We start from the raw sequence: 22,324 nt of genomic DNA on the forward strand, positions 1-22,324 counted from the left end.
CAATGTTTTAACATCTTACAAGAGAATGTAAAGTTCTTGTACAGTTTTCCACCAGCTGATCAACTGGATCCCACATTTTTTGCTGACTTGCATCACAAGCTTGTTGTAATTCAACTGAATGGTGTGGCACCAGATCTTGTTCAGAAGCACAAGGCCCAGTTAGATTCACATATTGCTTTTTTTATGGGAGTGTCAGAAGATAGATTTTTATATGCGGGAGTGGCTCAAGGCTCATCTTTTGTTCTGTTTCAAATGCAATTGGATACATACTTTAGACTTTTTACTGCACTGACAGTGGAAGCACAATGCATGTCATTTTATCGAATGTTAAAACAAACATTTCCAGAGTTAGCTGTGGCCAAGTTCAGGCTAGGTGGTTTGCCACCAATTGAAGTGATCAATTCAGGAGTCAGCATGGAGAAAGTGTTGATGGGCAAAGGTGAGTTCTCTGTCATTGTGTGTGTCTTTATTTGTGTCTGTGTGTTCGTGCACACATACATGGATGCTTGCACATGTGTGTGAGCGACAGTACTTATTATGATAAGAAGTGCATATTGAGAAACTCAAATTCAATATTCACACAATGTTCTTGTACAAATAGATATTACAAGCAGAGAGATGGTGTTGAAAGAAGTAGATCTAAAGTGTTAGAATAATTGTCAAAGGGACATCTCTTTCTATTGCTGTTATTATTTAAGGGTGAAATTAAGAGTGATGACAACGTTACCTTTACTTTCTTGTCATCTCTAAAAGCAGAATTATGTGTTCCTTATGCATGCATGTGTTGTTGAGTATGTAACATCAGTTTGGTTAGATATACAGTAGCCTTGTCTACATGATGCTATTGGTTCTGGGACGGAACCAACATTGAGGGTTTACACAACAATTGTTGAGGCTGAGCTTGGCCCCAGCACCGCTTACTTTCAACTGCTGGGTTGGACCGGCACCCCAGGACAAAATTTAGCTCTGCCTACCATTGACGAGCGCACAATCAGTTATGGAGAAAAGTCATCAACTCATTTCTTATGCCTTGCAAATGGTCAAACAATGAAGAAAAGCTACTGAAGAGGAAGAATTCACACGCCAGACTTTGTGCATATATGACTTATTATCCTGGGATGATGGAGGTGGCATGTGCTTGTGTAAACACAAAACAGGACCAGGCCAAGGACTACAGGCTTGGGTTGGGCCCAAGCCACATTTTAATGGGCTTCATGTAACCAGAGCTTATGTGGTGAGTGATAAGCAGGGTAGTCATCTCGGGACGCTTGAACTGTTACAGGCTGACTGTTTGTGTATTGGGGTATTATTTATTTTAGTGTTGTCATATAGTTACGTGCATGCTAAGGTTATATAGAAGTAGACTACACTTGAAGTACATTTGAATATTTAGTATTAAATGCTATTTACAGTATTTGAAGATTTTGGTTCATTGGTATCTGACTGATTTGTTATTGTTTATTTAGTTGAGATTAGCTGTTTCCAAATGATGACAATGGTTTGATTGTTGGTGTAGGAAGTGCAATGAAACTTTTGGGGATAAATCAGATGACCACGTTGTCACTGTCACCAATTGCTTCTGTATTTTTATCTACTTCTCTTGCGGTGAGTGTATGCTATTAATTGTCTTCTATTTGTGCTTGTAGCAAGTCAAGTTCATGGAAGAAGATAAGGATGGCTTGTTTAAGACTCTTGATGGTGTAGCTGATGATCTGGACAGCTGCAAGAGTCAGGTGATGTGTACTGCAGGAATTGTTTGTCTTGTTGGTGAGATGTGAGTAAATCTGTTTGTAGGTCAGGACATTACGGGAAACAGTGCTGGATGCAATGAACACGTGCATACAGAACACAGTAGTATTGAATGAACTTGGGAATAATGGAATTGATCATGCTGTGCAGGTTACAAGTGGTAGAAGTGTTTTAGCAACTAGTTGAAATGTTCATCATGTTTGTGTATGACTACAGAACAAAATAAAAGACCCGAATTGTGTTGCAGCTTGTTTTACAAGAATGAAAATGAGGGAGGATAACAGTGCAAAAGATGTATATGTATGTATTGGTACATCTACACTAACAGAAATGTAGATAGTACTTTGTGAATGTTTAGGACAAGCTTGATGTGATCAGAAATTTTCGAGTGGAAGTAGAGATGAAGTTGTCACAGAGACCACAAGTACAACATTTGTTGCTGCATGTCATCATCATCATCATAGAGTTGCTTAAGCTAATTCTTATTTTAGTTGGCACGATTAGCTTCATACAATCACACATTAATAGAAGGATTGAAAAGAAGAGTAGCTAATCTCAAGCTTGCAAGGAAAAAGGCAGATTCAAAGGTGAGCTTTCATTTTGCATTTTACATGCCAAAGAAATGATACGGGCTTAATGAAGATATTCATTTTCTATGTATCTCTTACTTCTCAGTTTCATTTTAAATGGAAAATAAATGTACTGTTAAATGTTAATTATATTATGAGACATAGTATACTATATGCGATGTATAGAGATGAAATAACAAATAGGCTTTCTAGTAGAGCTGCTGATTTATTGAAAGTGATAGAAATACAGTTTGTTTGAATGCAGTATATTTCATTTGGCCGTATTGCTATGGAAATTTTGTAGATTTAATCATTTTAGTTGAGATTTTAGTGTTTTGGTAATTTTAGATTAAATTGTTATTTGGTGTTTTAGAATGAATCTATGTCAACAAAGGATGATGCAGTTAAGGTTCCTATTTATTACTTATTGATTTTATGAGGTTGTGGGCATGACTGGGGATTGTTTAGACTCAATGGGCCAAATTGGACTGGGCACACAAGAACAATAAAGTTGACATGTTGCATAAGTTTGTTATGCAAGGAATAGAAGACAAGGATAATGTGACAAATTTTTGTACAAGATTTATTTCAATAATCCAATTGTTGTATTGCTTGTACAGTTGGGACAAACTTTACTTCACTATGCTGCTTACTATGGTAACTATGATGTGGTTCGTATTCTCTTGGAGAACAATGCAGATGTTGATGCTGCAGACAAGGTAGGTGTCAACAACAATAACCAAGATGTAATTGAAGAGAAAAGTGGTAAAACGTTGGGTTGAATTTGTTGCATGTTTTTGTCGTTGCTGTTTTGATTAACTCTTGACGCATGCGCGAGGGTTACGGAAGTCGTCGTCGTGTGTGTGTGTGTGTGTGTGTGTGTGTGTGTGTGTGTGTGTGTTTGTGTGTGTGTAGATTAGCTTGCTGCAGATTGTTTTTCAGTTTGTTGCAGGTAACAAGTTGAATCATCTAATAGGTAAAATAATTGTTACTAATTTTAGCACAAGTGTGACATGTAACTGACACAATGGCATTTATGCATATGTTGGCCCTGGCATGTTTGGACAGGTTTCATGTGTAATGCACATATTGGGACACAGAAAATGAAATGTGTTTGCTGAAAATAGTGTGTTGTTAGGCCAACAAATTGTTTATTTGCTTTGTTCATGTTGATCTGATTGTGTACTGGTAAGTGTCCACCTCATGGGAGATGTAGAAATTATGTGACTTGATGAGGAATCTGCTGAATGGAATGCAGTGTAAACCAATGATTTGTCTGGCTACATGATAGTGTATACTAACTAGCTTATTTCATCTGATTTTGAACATTCTCAATCAGGTGTTCTAATAATTGTTCTAATGATTCTAATTACCTAAGTGCTTCCAAAATAATTATGACATGAAAGGGCATCCTAGTTAGAGTCCTAGAGTGGCGCCTCAACTAGAGAACATTTTTAGAGTAGGGTATCATGGTAGGCCTAATAGGAGCACTGGTTTGCTACTATAGACAATGCATGTGACTTCCCGTAATTGTAGGGTATATATACAGTAGGAGGTGAGAATGACTTTTAGGTGCATGACTTTGTAAAACAAATCAGATAATGGATTTTGAATTTTGATGAGATAATGTGGGGAGTGGGGCTACATGTGGTTGTAGCTTTTTGAAGTGCATGGTAGCAGAGGTTTACAATCAAAATAAATTTTAGTGGCAGCTTCCAGTTAGACTTACCATGACATAGCATATGTATCAGCAATTTGCTGCAACAGCTGCTCGTTGGTTTATACAGTGCATATGATGTTGAGATATTCTTACTGATTCATTAGAAGTTACAATTCTGTGATAGGATGGGAAGAGACCTTTTGATTTGGCACTGGAAAGAGGTCACATGTCAACAGCTGGTCAGCTAGTGTTGACAATGCAATCAGCTGAACATGTTGCATTTGAGGTGCAGAACATTTAATTGGTTTGGTTTGTGTTGCCTTTATGACTACTTACTTTACTTAACTGTTGATGACAGGGTATCTCTCAGCTACTGCAGTGGGCATGTAAGAATGAAGTGGATGTTGCAACAAAGATTGCAAAGAAGTTTTGTCAATTAGTGGAGAAGAAGGTGAGAGTTTTCACAATACTGTTGATTATGTGTGAAAGATGTTTTTGTGTTGTGCATGCAGTCTGGTCGAAGTTTACTTCACTTTGCTGCTCAACTTGATCATCGTGAGGCAGTCGAGTGTCTTTTGGAGAAGACGGCTGATGCAGATGTTGAAGATAAGGTAAACAATATTACAGACATTTTCACTTATTAGTAGGCGATATGACTTATGATGTTTGAAGTGTAGTTGTATGTGGGTGATAAGGTCAACTAGTGTGGATGAGAAAAATGAAACCATAGTAGTTGATAAATTGGAACTATTGAGATCAACTAAGGAAAAGGATAGAATTTGATATGTAGTGTTTGTAGCTGTACTTACCACATTTAAAGACGACTAGATGACGATCTCCGACTGTCTGGTGCACAAGAAACGAGTTCGCATGGTACAACAAAGTCTCAGATAATTGTTTTAATAGCCCAGATAAAATGGACAAGTGGAGACGTTGTCTAGCTAAACATGTTTAAAGAGCAACAAGTGGAGACACAGCCATACTGAATAGCATCCTCAAAGGTGTTATATCACTTCCAGTCTGCATGATTATGTAATTGGATGTGTAGTGTCAAGGCTAGGTGAAATGGGCATTTCAGATTCAGTGGAGATCTGCTCCACATTCTAGAGAAATTCAAGTCATTTATTTATTACATAAAATACTTATAAACCCATCTTGACCTTGTCTGAGTTGTTCAATACTTGCAAGACCAATCTGATAACTATAAGAATTTAATCTCATTTCCTAACTACATGTTTAAAAAACATGAAGATGATGTGTCACACGATGTTGTTTGCTGTTGTAGTCACTTGTAAATAGGATAGACACTGAACAGCTTGAGGAAGAGCGAATGTAAATGTGTGTGTGAGATGTAAGTGTTAGACGTGATTTTTTGCTTTTATGAGCTGTGGTAGCATTCCTCATCTTTATATTGTTCCTAAATTCTTGACATGGACGTTTGACACAGCGGTTTTTGTGTAGATCTACAGAGTGATATCATTTGAGTTAAACAGACTTAGGAATGCTTGTTAAGTCATGTTGTGATATTTCTACTGACTCGTTTGTTATTCTTTGTGTGATAGGATGGTGTCAAGCCTTTTGATTTTGCCGTCAGAAATGGTCACATGTCAATTGCTGTTCGGTTGTTTTCATTAATGCAGTCAGTTGAACATCTTGTATTTAAGGTGAGTAACAGTTGTTTTACAGTTAGAGAGTAATTGTATTGGTTTGTATTGTCTTTATGGAATTGATTTGCTACATTGATTCTCTTTCTTTGATTGTTGATAATAGAATGTGTGTAAGCTGCTGCAGTGGGCATGTAGGAATGAAGAAATGGATGTTGTAAGGAAGATTACAGAGAAGTTTTTTCACGCAGTGGAGGAGGAGGTGAGAGTTTTCACAATACTGTTGATTATGTGTGAAAGATTTTTTGTGTTGTGCATGCAGTCTGGTCGAAGTTTACTTCACTTTGCTGCTCAACTTGATCATCGTGAGGCAGTCGAGTGTCTGTTGGAGAAGAAGGCTGATGCAGATGCTAAAGATAAGGTAAACAATATTACAGACATTTTCACTTATTAGTAGGCGATATGACTTATAATGTTTGAAGTGTAGTTGTATGTGGGTGATAAGGTCAACTATAGTATGGATGAGAAACATGAAACCATAGTAGTTGATAAATTGGAACTATTGAGATCAACTAAGGAAAAGGATAGAATTTGATATGTCGGTGTTTGTAGCTGTGAAGCAATGCTACTTTTGGTGGCATTTGTTACTCTTCGATCTTTAGCAGTTACTGCTGAAATAATAATTATCTCTTTATCTAACTCGAACTGACCTGTGGGAAGGTCAAGGGTGTCACATTATATGACTAAAGTGTCTGTGTGGTTTGAGATTGGTTTTATGTTTATGAAATCCAGAAAACCATTTGGTCACTGGAGACTTTACAGCAGCCACGTTACTTGGTGATACACACTCTGACCGACTACAGTGTAACCTAATTCTCTGTGGCTACATTTGTATCTGGTATGTTATGCCAAAGGAATATTTGGGTATGCAGGCAAATTGTCCAATGCAGGTTGCATGTTGGCAACTGTCATCATTTGCTTGATGGTTGCTTCAAATGAGAGCAGCTTACGATTTGTGAAAAAAAGCTTGAGAATGTTGTTAGGGCCAATTCAGTGTCATCTTTGCCTAACCATAGGGTTTGCTAGCAAGTGTGGAGGGGATAAGCGGCTTTGATTCAGACAGATCAGAAAGAAGATATAGAAAAGTGACTTGACTTTTAACCGACAGTTGTAGTGGCATGCTGTGTGCATTGTCTCAGCTGTGGCAGTGTCGCTACTTGTAGGTGTTTGAAGTGACATGGTAACAGTCTGACAATTACCTTAGTTCAACTATGAGCCATAAGAAATAGAACTTTGTAAAGTGGTGTGACTACTGGGCGTGTCTCCACTGGAGCTTAAACATGTTTGTTTAAGTCTGAATATGTTTAAGAATCATCGCGACTCCACTAGTGTTAAACATGTTTAACTGTAAACCTAAATAGCTTTGCTAAACATGTTTCAGAGGTAGTTTAACGAAATTGGTTTCGGTTTAACAGTCACGTGGTGTTAGTTCCACGACGATGGATGCTAGTTCTTTTGCGCTGTTCTTTCTCTTTTTTTGGAGACTATTGGAAGAAGACAGAATTAGGCAATGTCAGAGACGGCGTAGACTGATGCAAAGTGTTAAGAGAGAATGACTTATTCACTACCTTCGGCGAAGACAGACTCTTGTGTCTCTGATTGTTCTTGAGACGACCAGAAGACGATCTCCGACTGTCTGGTGCACAAGAAACGAATTCGCATGGTACAACAAAGTCACAGATAATTGTTTTAATAGCCCGGATAAAATGGACAAGTGGAGACGCTGTCTAGCTAAACATGTCTAAAGAGCAACAAGTGGAGACACAGCCATACTGAATAGCACCCTCAAAGGTGTTAAATCACTTCCAGTCTGCATGATTATGTAATTGGATGTGTATGTGCATGACTATGTCTGATCTTGCTCAGGAGTATGCATGCCATGTCCATGGTGTGGTCCAATCTTGTCCTTTGGGGTTGGTTGTACATGGCAACCACAGGCAATGGAGAAAGTGGTAATCACAACCACCAACATTAATGAGAGTTTTCTCCAGAACAGTCTACTTATAATTCATGTTTGCAACTACCAGGTCTCGTAGAAATAAACAGCAGAAACTAACCTATTTGCTAACAGTGTGAAAATAGCCTTCAGACATTGGACAATGTCCCACCAAATGTGTTGTTTGTCTGAAAAATACTACACCAGTGTTGTACGTCTTTACAGCAGGGTAGACGCTAGTCTCGCGTGGCCAGACATTTGGTGTACACAGGGTGGATATTATCCGCGTACACCAAATGTTTGCCACACAAGACGAAAAGTTAGACACAGTACAGTACTTTGGTAAAAACTCCAATGTAGAAGGAACACTGGAATGCAATTACAGCATTGAGCTAAATGGCGGCAGCCCCTCTGGTGACTATTTAGCACAAAATCATACCATATACGTTATCATGTGATAACAGCTGATAAAATATTATATACAAAATGACTGCAGTAGGGGCTGGACTTATGTCATGTCACACCATACATAAAGGAATGTCCTATACCTAGGCTCGGTTTGTCCGACGTAGGCTGGTTTATTGCAAACCACATGAAGTTGGGGAGCAATCTTGTAGAGTGTAGGACTGCCGCTTTGCCATTCCACACATGACTGCAGCTTCATGTTTATGGACACCAAGCAGATGTAGCCTCGACACTAGGCCTTCGTTTGCTTTCGGTGGTCCTTCCACGCGAGGATAGCAACGGGGCGGTATCACGGAGACAACATCACGTGATGCTGCCCCGTTGCTATCCTCGAGTGGAAGGACCACCGAAAGCAAAGGAAGGCCTAGTGTCGAGGCTAAAGCAGATGTGCACGCTACCAACTTTGTTATTGATAGAAAAATGGATCTTTGTAAATGCGTGTGCTTATTTTGCTGTTAATGCATCACCAAAACTAAAATGTAGTCTTGTGTAGCTAGCCTCTCCCCTTTTCGACTTCTGTTGTCAGGGAGATGTTGAAAGGGGAGGGGCTGGCTGCAGGAGACTAACTAAAATGAAAGACACAAAGAAATAGTGAAGAGCACCAGAATTTTTGTCATTGTTACAGTGGCAAGAATTTTGCAATCTTTTACAAGTATTGTGATCTTGGAAACAAATGTACACATTGGTTGAATCTATTAGCAGACAGGCACAAATGCATAGATTAAATAAAGAAAGAAATATAAATAAATAAATAAATAAGCGACGTTTGATACTTCTGCTGTGCTGCTCAAATTGAAGTACAGATCCTATCCATGCGGTGCAGTGCAGTGCAGGCTTTTTTTGGGGCAGCTACCTCATGTTCAGGCCTCATGCCACATTGCAAGCATATTCACAGCACCACAGAACCATACGGCATGCTCCATGAACTTGTTTGTATATGCCACTTTGTATTTACTTACAAGATACGTGTGGTGTTTGTTAGAGTTCATGTTTAATGACGATGTTGGTATATTGTTACTAACTCATTACAATTCTATGGTAGAATGGAGAGAGACCTTTTGATTTGGCAATGGGAAGAGGTCACATGTCAATGGCTGGTCAGTTAGTGTTGTCAATGCAATCAGTTGAAGATCTTGGATTTGAGGTGATGAACAGTTGGTTTCCAGCATGATTATTTGTTGCATTTTCTTTTTTGAGACGTTCTAAATGAAATGGTGTATTTGAATTTTTTGTTTCTATTGCTTTTCATTACTGATGTTTGACTAGGGAATTTCTGGGCTGCTGCAGTGGGCAGGTAGAAATGAAGTGGATGTTGCAACAAAGATTGCAGAGAAGTTTTGTCGGTCAGTGGAGAAGGAGGTGAGAGTTTTCATAATACTGTTGATTATGTGTGAAAGATGTTTTTGTGTTGTACATGCAGTCTGGTCGCACTTTACTTCACTTTGCTGCTCGACTCGGTCATCATGAGGCAATTGACCATTTGTTGGCGAAGAAGGCTGATGCAGCTGCTAAAGATAAGGTAAACGATGTACAGTACAAGACAATCAATGTCTTTAAAGCAATTTAATGTACTGGATATTTGACTTAAAGTTCACATGCAAAACTTTCTCTTCTGCCTTCTAAGTTGTCGCTGCAACAGTAGAATAGATGTTTTGACCTCTTCCAACCCCTAACTCTACTTATACGAGACAAAGAAATTCACCTCTAAACAGTTGCACATGCACTGCTGAAAGTTGGCTTGCATTTGTTGTGCAACCAGTTGATGTTGCTTTTGCTGTTTCACAACATTCTATTGGCCAACAGATTGTCAGTGATAATGATGGCAGCAGTAATCATGGAAATTGTGGTTTTGTTGTGAAGTGTACAAGCAGACAGAGCATGGGTTTGGTATAATGCCAAACTAATTACCTTCAGCAGGAGGTTATGATTTATCGAAAATGGGTTTTTTGTTTGTTTGTTTGTTTGTGGACAGGGTTACTCAAAAATGTGTGGATAGATTTTGATAAAATTTGAGAGGTTGATAGAACTTTGATTGGGGCGAGTCTTGACAAGACCTTTCCTATGTGTACTGTACTGTGTTGAGATGTGTGTGATGGCACAGTACGTACGTATGTACGACCGACCGGCTGGAAATAACGTTGATTTTGAGCCAATCACAGACATGATTTGGCTTGATGACTGCAGCCAAAAATGAACACTTCACTTTTACAAAGAAATTTACGTTAGCGCTATAGCTGTCTCCGATGTCCAAATGAGTGCAGTACGTCCACATCCGGCTGTGAATGAACTACTTGTAGCTTGATTTGAAGCGGCCAAGTGTACAGGTAATTTTTTTTGCTAGAGTATCTATGAACTTGTATGAGCATAGACACCACAATGCGGATTGCATTGCGGAGGTGCATGTACGAATCGGTTTGTGTCTACTTCAAATTTCTACATACATTGTTCTTAGCTGACACATCAAGAGAGGAAGATGTTCACAACTGATTGCTGCACGCCACGGGACTACTGCGAGAATGCAAACAGGCTGGATGTCCAAACTATAAAGAAATTTACTTTAGCGCTATACCTAGACGTGCATGTTCTCCTTGATGACAAATCACTGTGTCTCGGGTTTGTCTGTTCTCACTGAGGCTCGCCCCAACAATGCTTTGCATTTTTAACTAGTAGAGGAACAATTGATTAGTTTTGGGGATCAATTCAAATCAGGGTCCCTTTTTAGCTTAGTTAATTAAAACTTTTTGGTGAGAAAAGTGAGATAAGTTTTGATCTTGCTTCTGCACACCTATACGATTGCTATGAAGAATGAATCGTCTTTCATTGCGGACTTCCTTTTGAGTACAACTGGTGCTACCTAGTGTGAATGATAGTACACACTGTGGCGACTCGCAGGGCATGAGGCAAGTTACGGCACTTCTCGTGTGGATGGATTTTGGTGAAATTTGGCAGGATGATAGAACTTTGATAGAGGAAGAATTGATTAGTTTTGGGGATTAACCTGATGTTATTTAAATGGTATGTGTACATGCTAAGGTGAACACAGGAGCATTTCAAATAGTTGTCATGGAAAAATGCCATTATGAGGTAACTGAGCTGCCTTGGCGGAGGTTTGCACTCTCTGATTTCTGTCTACTACAGTAGTTTGGTTAGTCTACGGTCGTCGAGGATATACCCTGTTGTTCAGTGGTCATTCCTGCCGTTTTAAAGTTGTGTTTGTTCTTTCCTTTTCGGTGATTCAAATATATATCCCTTTAGTTGATGGTTTTCTTTTTGACGAGATCATTTTCTCTGTCAGCCGGTTGATCAGATCAGATGACTGACTCTACTAGCGATGAACCGTTGGGAGTCCTACTAAGTTTCAGTCACCGCTCTTGTAGCTCTTCTGTAACCCACAGTTCAACCTGTCCACTTTGTAATCTATCTGTTCAAGATGAATACGCATTATGGCAGCATGTCTGTACAGAATCAATCTATAACTTATTAACCGTTGCTGCTTCCCCAATCTTGATTTCTTACGTCTACATGGTTGTCGCGTTTGTTCTTATTGTGGTTTTGCTTATGCCCGACGCTGGAACTTCTACCGTAGGTCTCAAGGACCTGTTCTTCCACGTTGTGGGACAGCCATGATTGATCCAGGGATGTCAACTTGGTTTCAAGTGACACCTGATACTAGTACATCTGATGATTACAAAACTGATGTTGTTTTTCAAGCATTGAAATTAGCTGCGACCCTTGCCTGTGATGTCACCAATGAGGTGGTTTTGTTCCAGCACTGATGAACGAGATCATTGCACTACCAGTCACTCCTATAGTACACATTCCACATTCTGTTTGCCCTCTATTAGCCATAGTTAGGCATCAGAGCTAAGTCATGCACGCCTCCACGGCATATGGGGTTTTGCTCGGTTTCACCTATTTGCCAAAGCAATCTTGCCACTGCCCTTCTCTTGGAGGCAAAAGAATAGACTGATTGTTAAGTCAATCCTGCTGACTCGCCTGGAAAGATAGCAGGAAGAGGATCTTATTGGACTGTGGGAAGAAGCAAGAGCAGTATGAGCTCGCTTTCAAAAATCAAAACCTACATCTGTTGCCCAACAGAACTCTAAACGGGCTGCAATGCCTGCTGGAAAAGGTCGTTTTCGTGATGCGATGCGTTCGTTAGGTTCATTGGGATGTGCTACCACCGATGATCAAGCTGCAGTTGAGGAAATAATGAAACAGCACCCAGAGAATGACCTTTCTGACTGGAATTCAGATATTGCACCATCTGTTACCGTCTCTTCAGCTTCAGTACTAGAAGTCTTACAAAATTTCCCACGAGGAACAAGTCCAGGAGGGTCCAAACTTCATTGTCAACATTTGTTAGATGCAGTTGATGTGTACAACCCCCTCTGCTGCTGATTGTCTAGAAAACCTCACTCTTCTCATATGCTTCTTGCTTGCTGGACGAGCTGACACTCGCATTGCTCCATGGCTCACTGGAGCTCCACTCACTGCCTTATATAAAGAGAGAAGGCAGAGTGAGGTCAGTTGCCATGGGTACTCTGTCGTATCAGCAGCCGTTGTTGTTGTTCTGCTGTGAAACCACGGCTGCCCGATTTCTTCCTACCTGGTGGTCAAGTGGGTGTGGAAATAAAAGGAAGTTTAGAAGTAGTAGTTCATCCTCTATGTGGATTTATTGAGTTTCATACGAACAACGACCTTTGTTGCGTTAAGATAGATTTCTCCAATGCGTTCAATGAGTGTCAACGGTGTTCTACAGACATGGGCATAATTATGGAGCCACCCTGAGCATGTGACTTAGATTTAAAAATTATTGGACTTTCTCAGACACTTGCAAGTACGTGCATCTATATGTGACAGCTGCACTTTGAAACAAGTTATAATGGTAAGTTAATGGCTCTGATTGTGCCATCCTCATATCTGAGATTGGAGGTGATGTTTGACCTGTTGAGATTGATACACGACTGCTTCTTGCATGCTGTCAGTTCAACCAGTAAATTTAAAAATTAATAATCAAAATCGTTTTCAAAAAAGCTTCTAAACAATAAAATGACTTTGTTTATGTCAGAAGACATACTCAAAGATTAAATAGAGACTATCCGTTTCAGTTTACTTGAATAGTGTGAGTCTGCTCTTGTGACATCACAACATGGACGCGGGTTAGACATGGTAATGCATGGCGGCGGTGGTTAGTCTGGTCATTCTCTTGATCTTTTTGTTGCTATTGGTTGTCAAAACGTTCATTCAGAACAATATAAATACCCAAATAGCATGATTTGATGTAGAATCAGCGGGTCAGCAGGTGTATTCACAAATCTTCAGTGTTCTTTTGATTTCCATGCCTCAGCTGATATGGGGTGTGGCTCCATAATTATGCCCATGTCTGTACCTTCCTCCACCGTGTCCAAAGGGACTTTCCTGAAATTTTTGCATGGTGTCAGTGGTGTTATTGCACCAGAGAATTGAGCTCTGGCAATATCTCCATCAAGTCAACAACTGGTGTACAACAAGGAGACCTCTCGGTCCTTTGCTTTTTCTTTCGTTGTTTTGGACGTTCTGGTCAGCATTGGCCAGGCTCCTGGGCTCAACTTTCAGCTGTGGTATTTAGATACGGTACGTTTGTCGGCTCTCACACAGCAGCCTCTTCCCTCCTGAACAAACTATCTGTGGTTGGCCCTTCACACAGTTTACTGTTGAATATAAGCAAATGTGATGTGTTCTGGCCTACTGGTGACACGTCATTTCCTGAGTTTCCTGCCGAGATTCAACGAATTCAGAATTCTGCTGAACGTCTCGAATTACTAGGCTCTTCTGTTTACGGATCTGACAAGTTTTCTTGACACCTTCCTAGCGTAATGTATATACAAAGTTTGCTGTCTTCAAGATCTTCTTCTAGACCTAAAACCCACAGATAGAACTTCATCTGTTAAGTAGTTGTATGGGTTTGTATGGGTGTGTGCAAAATTAACCATTTGCTGAGGACATACATGTATGTTGATCACCTCAGGCCAAGCTGCGTATTCTCCTGGGTGATCTCGGTCTGAGATCTGCTGAATTATCATCCACAGCAGCTTTCATTGGCAGTTGCAAGGGCATGAGACTTCTTTCAGCCCAACTGTTTGAGAATTGTTTGGAGAATTCCAGTATGCCTTTCAATCATGACCCTACCTTTCCTGGCTAACTTTTAATGCGTGATAGACTTTGACACCTGCTTTTGCCCAGTGACATCAATATCACGACTTCCACACAAAACTAATTCAGAAGACTCTTGACAAGTATTTGTTCAGTGAAATAAGAAATTCTGTTGGGTTGAGAGGTTAACCTCGCCTCAATTGTCTTTCATCTCCACATGCGGGGGCATGGCTTATGCCAATTCCTAACCACAATTTAGGCTTTACCAATGAACAAGAGTTCATTGTTTCACTGCGGTATGTACTGCCTTGGAATTTCCATTTTCCATCTGCACCAAACTTCTTAAGATGTCCTTGAGGATCTTCTATCGACACGTTCGGAGACCACGTGTTGGGTTGTGGCGACGGTCCTCTACGTATTAGAAGGCACAAAGCCTTTTTGTGAACTAGTCTTTGAAGCCCTCTGTTTTGATAATCCATGTACTAAACGAGAAATTCTCTGTAGCAGTGAAGATAACTCAAGACCTGGTGACATATTCCATCTCGATTTCACTCAACGTAAAAGAGCCTCCTTTGACTTAACTGTTAGAAATTCTTTCCAACATTCATATCTTCTCAACTCTGCCAACATAACCGGAACTGCAGCAGCTGCTGGAGAAACAGAGAAAGATAGTCGATACCTGGAAACAGTTGAAGCTTGAGGCTACTCTTTTTTTTGCCCACTGGTAGTGGAGTCTTTTGGTGTTTGGACACCTTCAAGCCTGGAACTGCTCAAATCTATAGCAAGGAAGACCATTCTGCATATGGGAACGAGATTCCATCATCAAGCAGTCAACAGACTGCCTCTATGTGCCTCTGGCGTTACAATGCCAAATTGATAATGAATAGACTTACTGTCTGCTTGGTAGATAGACATTTTCTCTGGCTAGCTGTTGAAATAACATGTATACGTAATATCAGCGTTCTTCCCAAGCATCTCAAGACGTGGCGCCATGGTTGGCTACATTTTACAAGGATACGCCCATTCCCGCCATCCCTTCGCTAACGCCACCACGCCTTGACTTATGCCTGCTGCTCCTTACTATCTAGCTAGGTGTTAGGCAAGAAATGGGAGACCAGTGGTTTGGGTTATTGTCTTACGCCTGGTTCACAATATGACGTGGACGCTCAGTTGAGCGTCAAACTTCAAAGAAACCGCCTTGACGTCGGCGGCATCCTTTGATGTTGACGTCGACGTCGACGTCAATATTGTGAACCAGGCTCTAGTCGAGCTATGAATAAACACCTGTTGTTGTTGTGGAAAGTCCAAAAGCAATGTCATAGAGATCGCTATGTCCAAAATATACTTATGACATTGTTTCGAATCCAATCCGACATCATTTGGTGGCGTATTTGCCCACATTCCAATCCGTATGTAAGTCACGCCCTTGGCAGCCGTTTGTTCTGTGGAGTAGTTATTGGTGCGTGGAGAGAATACAAAGTTGCAAGACAAAGTACATCAATGCGTCGAATTGTGTTGTTGAAGTGATAGCCCAATTCCTCGTTCTTCTAGTGGCATTTTTGGCACCTACGGAAGCGGATCTGGGAGGCGTTACCCTGCACAGGATGTAAGACAATGCACTGATCACAGACGCCAAAACGCACTTGAACGGCATCGGCCCAAAGCCAAAGTTAGCGAAAGCATTGCTCAGGTTAGTGTAGACACGTTCGCAGTTTCGAAAAACTTGTAGATCTCGGCGAGCATGCCCATACACTGCGCACGTCTCTAGCATTGATATCGGCATGTAAAATTGTCACCAACTGCTTATCGAACTTGTCTACTAGTGCTAAGTTACTAACTAAAGCTACTATAATCGATTTTGTGATTTGTATTGGCTTGGAATATATTGGGGCAGGTTTTCGACATGTATGCAGATTAGAAGTAGCCGGATGAAAAGCGGGGCGGTATAGGGTTAATGATAGCTTGCTTGTGTTGTACTCTGTCCACGCATAGAAATGTTGTACAACTAACATTTTAGACCAAACACAAGCACCCTACGTTGCTCTACTGCACCGCAAAGGCAGCAAACCCCACTCAGATGACCACGCCCACAAGTGCGTTTCATTTTGCCACGCCTTTGAGATATTCTGGGGAGAACACTGCATATGTATAGTGATGTTTTATGTAGTGTTCATTATATATATATATATACGTGGTAGTACTTTATAAGCAACAGAAATTTGTATTGCCCACATACCTTTCACACAGTCAGTTGTATGTTGTTGACGTATGTTATGTTGTCAGGATGGTAAGAGACCATACCAACTGACCGATGGTGAACTGAGAAGACGACTGACAAAAGCAATAGTGAGGTGTTTATGTAGTCAGATATGGTATGTGTAGAATGGATGGGTTGTATTGTCAGGATGAACAGAAGTACATTGCATTTTCTGCTGAGGGCACAGTGAGACTAGAAATCATCAAGTTGTGTTTCATCGGTCCAGAAGGAGCAGGAAAGACGACACTCATGGAGGCTCTCAAACGAGGATGGTTGAAGTGGATTCTTGCAAACGAGAATCAACCAGATGACCCGGATTGTGAAGAGGAACGCACGATTGGTATCAACGTGATGACAGCTGATATTCCAGGAGTGGGTCTCGTCTCACTGTGGGATATGGCAGGTCAAAAGCTGTTCCACAAAACACTCGGTCTCTTCTTCTCTTCATCCAACTCGTTCTTCATCTTGCTAGTGAGTCTAGTGAGAGGAAGGGAGAGACGACTGTGCAGTGTTGAGGAGTTTCTAGAAGAGCTTCGGTATTGGCTCTCATTTCTCATATCCAGTTTGGATGCAGAGTTTATACCCACAGTGTTGATAATGGCCAGTCGAGGAGATTATTATCGTGATGGTCAGGATATGTTGCAGCCTGTGGTCGACTACATGCGTGAGCTGTTCAAAGGCAAGATCAACATCATTCAACATTGTTTGGTTCTTGACTGCAGGAAGAGTTCGTCTCCTGAAATGAAACAACTGAGAAAATGGTTGCATGATACGAAGCAGCAGCTTCAGCAGGTTATCATAAGACTAATTTTATTGAATTTATTTGCTTGCTAATACAGATATTTATGTGACAGTCTGCTCCTCTGTATCCTCGTCTTTGTCAGCCAGTCATGTCCAAGTTACTTCCTTCTCTTCGTAAGAAACAAGAAGATCCATTCATGGAGATGGCAACACTCATGGAGAAGATTGAGCAGGAAGCATGTCCAGGACAAGAGAAGGAGGTTGTAGAGAAGGTTGTTGATTTTCTGGATCAATCAGGAGAGGTGAGACAAGTAGCAGCTGTTTAGTCATTGAATATGTGTGTGTGTGTGTGTGTGTGTGTGTGTGTGTGTGTGTGTGTGTGTGTGTGTGTGTGTGTGTGTGTGTGTGGTGCGATAGCTCAGTTGGTTAGAGAGTCATCTTACGAAGTGTTTACATCCGGGACCTTGAAGGGTCACAAGTTCAAGTCACAGTGATGTCGAGCTATGGCATAATTTCCTTAAGCAAGAAACTAACACACATTTGCTTCTCGACTCAGGAGTATAAATGACTACCTGGTCATTGACTGGGGCCTTAAGTGGCCATCGGCTGTGACGTGACATTAGCCACTGTTGTCCTGGTGAGACTTCGAGTGCTCACACCACAGTTGGCTTCGTAAGTTGGTGCTACTGCGAGTGCTTGACCCGGCTCCAGGAGTTTGCTAGTGCATGCCCAGAGTTTCCTGAGTAGCGCACTGGGCTCAGCTTAACAGCTGGGGGCGTGACCTCTGAGAGGCAGCTCCTGACATTTAGGATTTTAGGATTTAGGTGTGTGTGTGTGTGTGTGTGTGTGTGTGTGTGTGTGTGTGTGTGTGTGTGTGTGTGTTTGTCTGTCTGTCTGTTTCTGTCTGTGTTTGTGTTTGCTTGTTATTGTTGTTGTAGTTGTGGTTGTTGTTGTGTGTGCATTCATGTTATTGTTGTGTGATATGTGTTTAGATTGCTGTTTTTGATGATGTGGCAGCTCTCAGTCCTGCAGCTCTACATCATTATGCTATCGGTCCTCTCATTGCTTCTGAGGATTTTAAATGGCATGTCAAGTCAAAGAGGAAGGATGGCACAGTAACAAGAGAAGAAGCAGAAATGTCAATCGATCATTTCCGAAAAGATAACCAGATTCAAGTTGAACTCAACACAGATAAAGTCCTCGCTATCAATGAATCTCTTTGTCTCTGTTTCAAAGTGGAAGGCAGAGACGACACGTACATGTTTCCAGCTCTCTTGCCTCCTAAGGATCTGTCTGTCATGTGGAAGAGAGATGAGAGTAAGAAGGTGTATGTCGGTCGACGTCAAGTGTGCAGCAGTCACACGACCATTTTCAGCCCATCTGCATTTGGCATGTTTCAATCTAAAGTTTGCACTACATTAGATAAGAAAGCACAGCTGTGGAGGAATGGACTTATCACATCACAAGGTGATGAAGCTAAATTTCATGTCCAGTGTTTGATTGCCATGGTAGATCCTGTTCGTTCTGTCGACTTTGTTTGTCGTGGAGGTGAGGCAACAGAAGTAGAATGCATTTCCCTGCTCGAAACCGTCATGTCTCTTTGGACAGATATGTTAGACAGATACAGTCCAGGCACTGAATATAAGACTGAATATCTGTTCAGAAAGCATTTAGAGGAACACAAAGAACTGAAACAAGTTGCTGCACACTCAGAGATGGAAATCAATGACGCTAAGGCAAAGAACAAAGGTCCACGCACTGTAGTAACAGAAAATAGTTGGTGATGAGCTTTTGAAAGATAGTCTTGGTGACTTGCTGGTTATTCTCCCTTCCAAACAAGTAACTCCACTTTCTCCCAGTGCAGTTGTGAAGGCTGTTATTGAGTATGGTGTAGATCAATGGCTTTCATTTGCAGAAAGATTAGGTTTTAATTTCTCTCAGATTAATGTCATTTGTCATGACAAAGCCTCTCTCACTGACAAATTGTCTGCTATTATTCAAGCGAAGACTAAGGAAGTTGGTGATATGAAGATGGATGATCTGCTGCTGAAGGCATGTGAACTGTTACCGGATCCCATTCATGCAGCAGTCAAGAGAAGCTTGTCATTTTCCCAATATGATTATAGCTCATAAGTGTGACCGTTATATAAACATTATAGTCTCTTAATTTCTGTGTTGGTGTGCAGAGGTGAGGATCTACTAGCCATCATTGTGCCCCTTGTTTTTACTCAGAAATTTTATCGTTGTCAGACATCATGCTTATTGTATGCTTTATATGTATTTACAGTGTATTGATACGAATACAGAGTTTAGATACAATGGGCCATTGAGAACACTGAACGTTGCTAATCCATCAAACACCATTCAATGTTATTGATTAAAGATATTCATAGATGAGCAGTCGATATACACATGCAAATTCGGTATATTTGCATATCTTGTGCACACAGTGTTTACTAAATTTGAAATCATTTGTTGTGCTTGCTTCTACTAGCCTTAGCTTGTTATTGCTAGCCTACTACTGCAGTACAAAGTAACAAACAAGTTACAAAGAAACTCATAGTAGAGAGACAAAAACTGATGGAAAACGTAAAATACATAGGCCGTGTTTCCACTAGCTGCATCTTAAACTAGTTTAGCTTAAATGGGTTTAAAAACTAAACCAGTTCAAGAAAGCGACTGTTTCCACTAGGAACTTGCACATCCGAAATGTACAAAACAAACTGTGTATGAACGCCTTATTTTGAAGTATTGGGCTGCTCTGTCGCCAAGTCAGAGCAACTGTTGGTTGTCACTGATTCAGCATCTTCTGGTAGGAGTTTGCATGATGATGACCAAGGACACCATCTCTCTCTCCGTAGCTGCTGGTTTCTTTTCCCAAGTTAGCGACCCTTACATCTTCTAGGGCAATCCTATCCCAGTAAAATAGTCAATATTATCCAAAAGAGCGTTGACAAAAGCCATCTAAAATAGCGGGCTGCTGTCACGTGACAGTTAAACCTAGACCACTTCGCTAAACCTACTTTGAAGTAGGTTTAAGAAAGCGGTTTAGGTTTAAAATAGAACTGGTTTAGTGCAGGTGGAAATAGGTCAATTCTTAAAACAGTTTAGCTTAAACCACTTGTTAAACAGGTTTAGGCTCTAGTGGAACGCGCCCCTAGACAACTAAGTATGCACAGTGACATGCCAGTGTTGATATCCTAACCTGTAATACAAAATAATAATTTCAATCTTTGCTAATTAACGCTTTCAGTATCCAACACAAAACAGCAACAGGAAATGGTGTGGCAATAACAGTATAACAGCATGACATTTGGGTAACATTATTTTTGTCATTAATAAAAATTTATAATTTTGGGTTATTCATATAGCTGCTAGGTCTACCAATGGAATGTGAGCGATTTAGTTTGGTTTCTCCTACTGCGTGAACCCTGCTTCGTCTAATTCGATCACTCGGTTCACGTGCTTTCGCGTTTGCCTCCGCAGAACAATAGCATTGGGACGAGCAACCGCTGACGTACAGCGCCGCACGTCATTCATTGTATAGTCTAGCAAAGCTGCTGCAGTAGTAGCACACAGGAATGTGTGTGTAGCTGCTGAATGGGCTCACGTGGTCACTATGGAACTTGCGTATTGCGCGGGTGTGTGTGTGTGTGTGTGTGTGTGTGTGTGTGTGTGTGTGTGTGTGTGTGTGTGTGTGTTGGGTTTGCGCATCGGGTTTTGCCGCAGGTGAGATGCTAGTGTGTATGCGTTGCATTCAATGTTTGCATGCAGCGTAGTAGCTGACGTGGACTCCACCCATTATCAGGTGTGTTTGTGATAGTGAGGTGTTACTAAATGGTTCATTAGCTTCATGAGTATACACAGATTTTGGCCGTGTACAGTTAAACGCTGTGTAACCTAGGCGTTCCAGATCCTCCGTGTGTGGTGTGGTGGTGGTGGTGGTGGTGGCGGCGGCGGCGGCGGTGGTGGTGGTGGTGGCGGCGGCGGTGGTGGTGGTGGTGGTGGTGGTGGTGGTGGTGGTGGTGGTGGTGGTGGTGGTGGTGGTGGTGGTGGTGGTGGTGGTGGTGGTGGTGGTGTGTGTGTGTGTGTGTGTGTGTGTGTGTGTGTGTGCGTGTGTGTGTGTGTATGTGTGACTGCACCTGTTTGTCACCACGAGGATTGTCCAACAACAGATCTGATGTAGAGTTTAATAAACTGCCATATCTTCTTGTTAATGCTGGATCAGTGACCGCTTGAGCCATTCCTCTCAATGCCTCTTTGGTTGCATCATCGTAACCCCAAACATAAATTTTACCATTCTCACAGCCAATTAATGACAAGATTGTCTTGACTTTCAATCTAGTCAGATCGAAGTGCTCTACAAAATGGCAGTGAAATAAGAAGTTACAATGTGTACACACACACACACAGACACACACACACACACACACACACACACACACACACACACCACTTCCTGTCAAATGTCTGTCCCAAAAAGCTAACTAAAATTTCAATTTAGACTTTATTGATGTTTGGATTGCTACTATGATATCCATCCGTGTCGTCTAATGTCTGCTAAGTAACATGTGTGGACAGACTGGTTGACAAAGTTCGTTACCAGAAATCAAAGTCTGACAAAGATGATGACCTTGCTTCTGATGGTGTTATAACCGACATGGCATATTGCCAAGAAAGGTCGTTACGTTTCTTTTATTGTTTGTCCATCTTTTTCTATCATTGTTGTTCTCTTAGAAATGAGTTTGCATACTCATCAACTGACAAACTTGTTTACATTCGGAAGTTTGCGGAGACAGGAAGTGAGATGAAAATGGCTGCTGTACTGCAAGGCCACGAAAGTGATGTCACACAACTGCGATTTGTCATCCTCCATTTTAACATAAAATTGTGTATTAAATTGATGTCCATGTGGAATGGAATGATGTGAGGCAATGCTGGGTGACCGGTTCTAAAGATGTGACCATTCGGCTGTGGGTGAGTACACGTGTACACACGGTGTTCATCGGCGTAGCGTGGCTCTCAAGTTTGGAGGGCCAATAAAGTAGACCGCAAACCACGTCCATTTCTCACACGCAAAACCACGCCCATTTTCTACTTTTCTAAGTCGCAGTTTGTAGACATCTAAGTAAATTAGTATCAATTTTA

General features: G+C 41.1%; 1 protein-coding gene across 1 annotated transcript; it reads left to right on the top strand.

Annotated features, from left to right (window-relative positions):
* Positions 1 to 18,414: 18,414 nt before the first annotated feature.
* On the top strand, positions 18,415 to 19,420 carry LOC134198047 (uncharacterized). The gene has a single exon (XM_062667388.1). The coding sequence runs from the start codon at positions 18,436 to 18,438 to the stop codon at positions 18,958 to 18,960; it is 525 nt and encodes a 174-aa protein (XP_062523372.1). The 5' UTR covers positions 18,415 to 18,435; the 3' UTR covers positions 18,961 to 19,420.
* Positions 19,421 to 22,324: the final 2,904 nt, after the last annotated feature.

Source organism: Corticium candelabrum, unplaced genomic scaffold (genome assembly GCF_963422355.1).
Source record: "Corticium candelabrum unplaced genomic scaffold, ooCorCand1.1 SCAFFOLD_34, whole genome shotgun sequence".
Taxonomy (NCBI): domain Eukaryota; kingdom Metazoa; phylum Porifera; class Homoscleromorpha; order Homosclerophorida; family Plakinidae; genus Corticium; species Corticium candelabrum.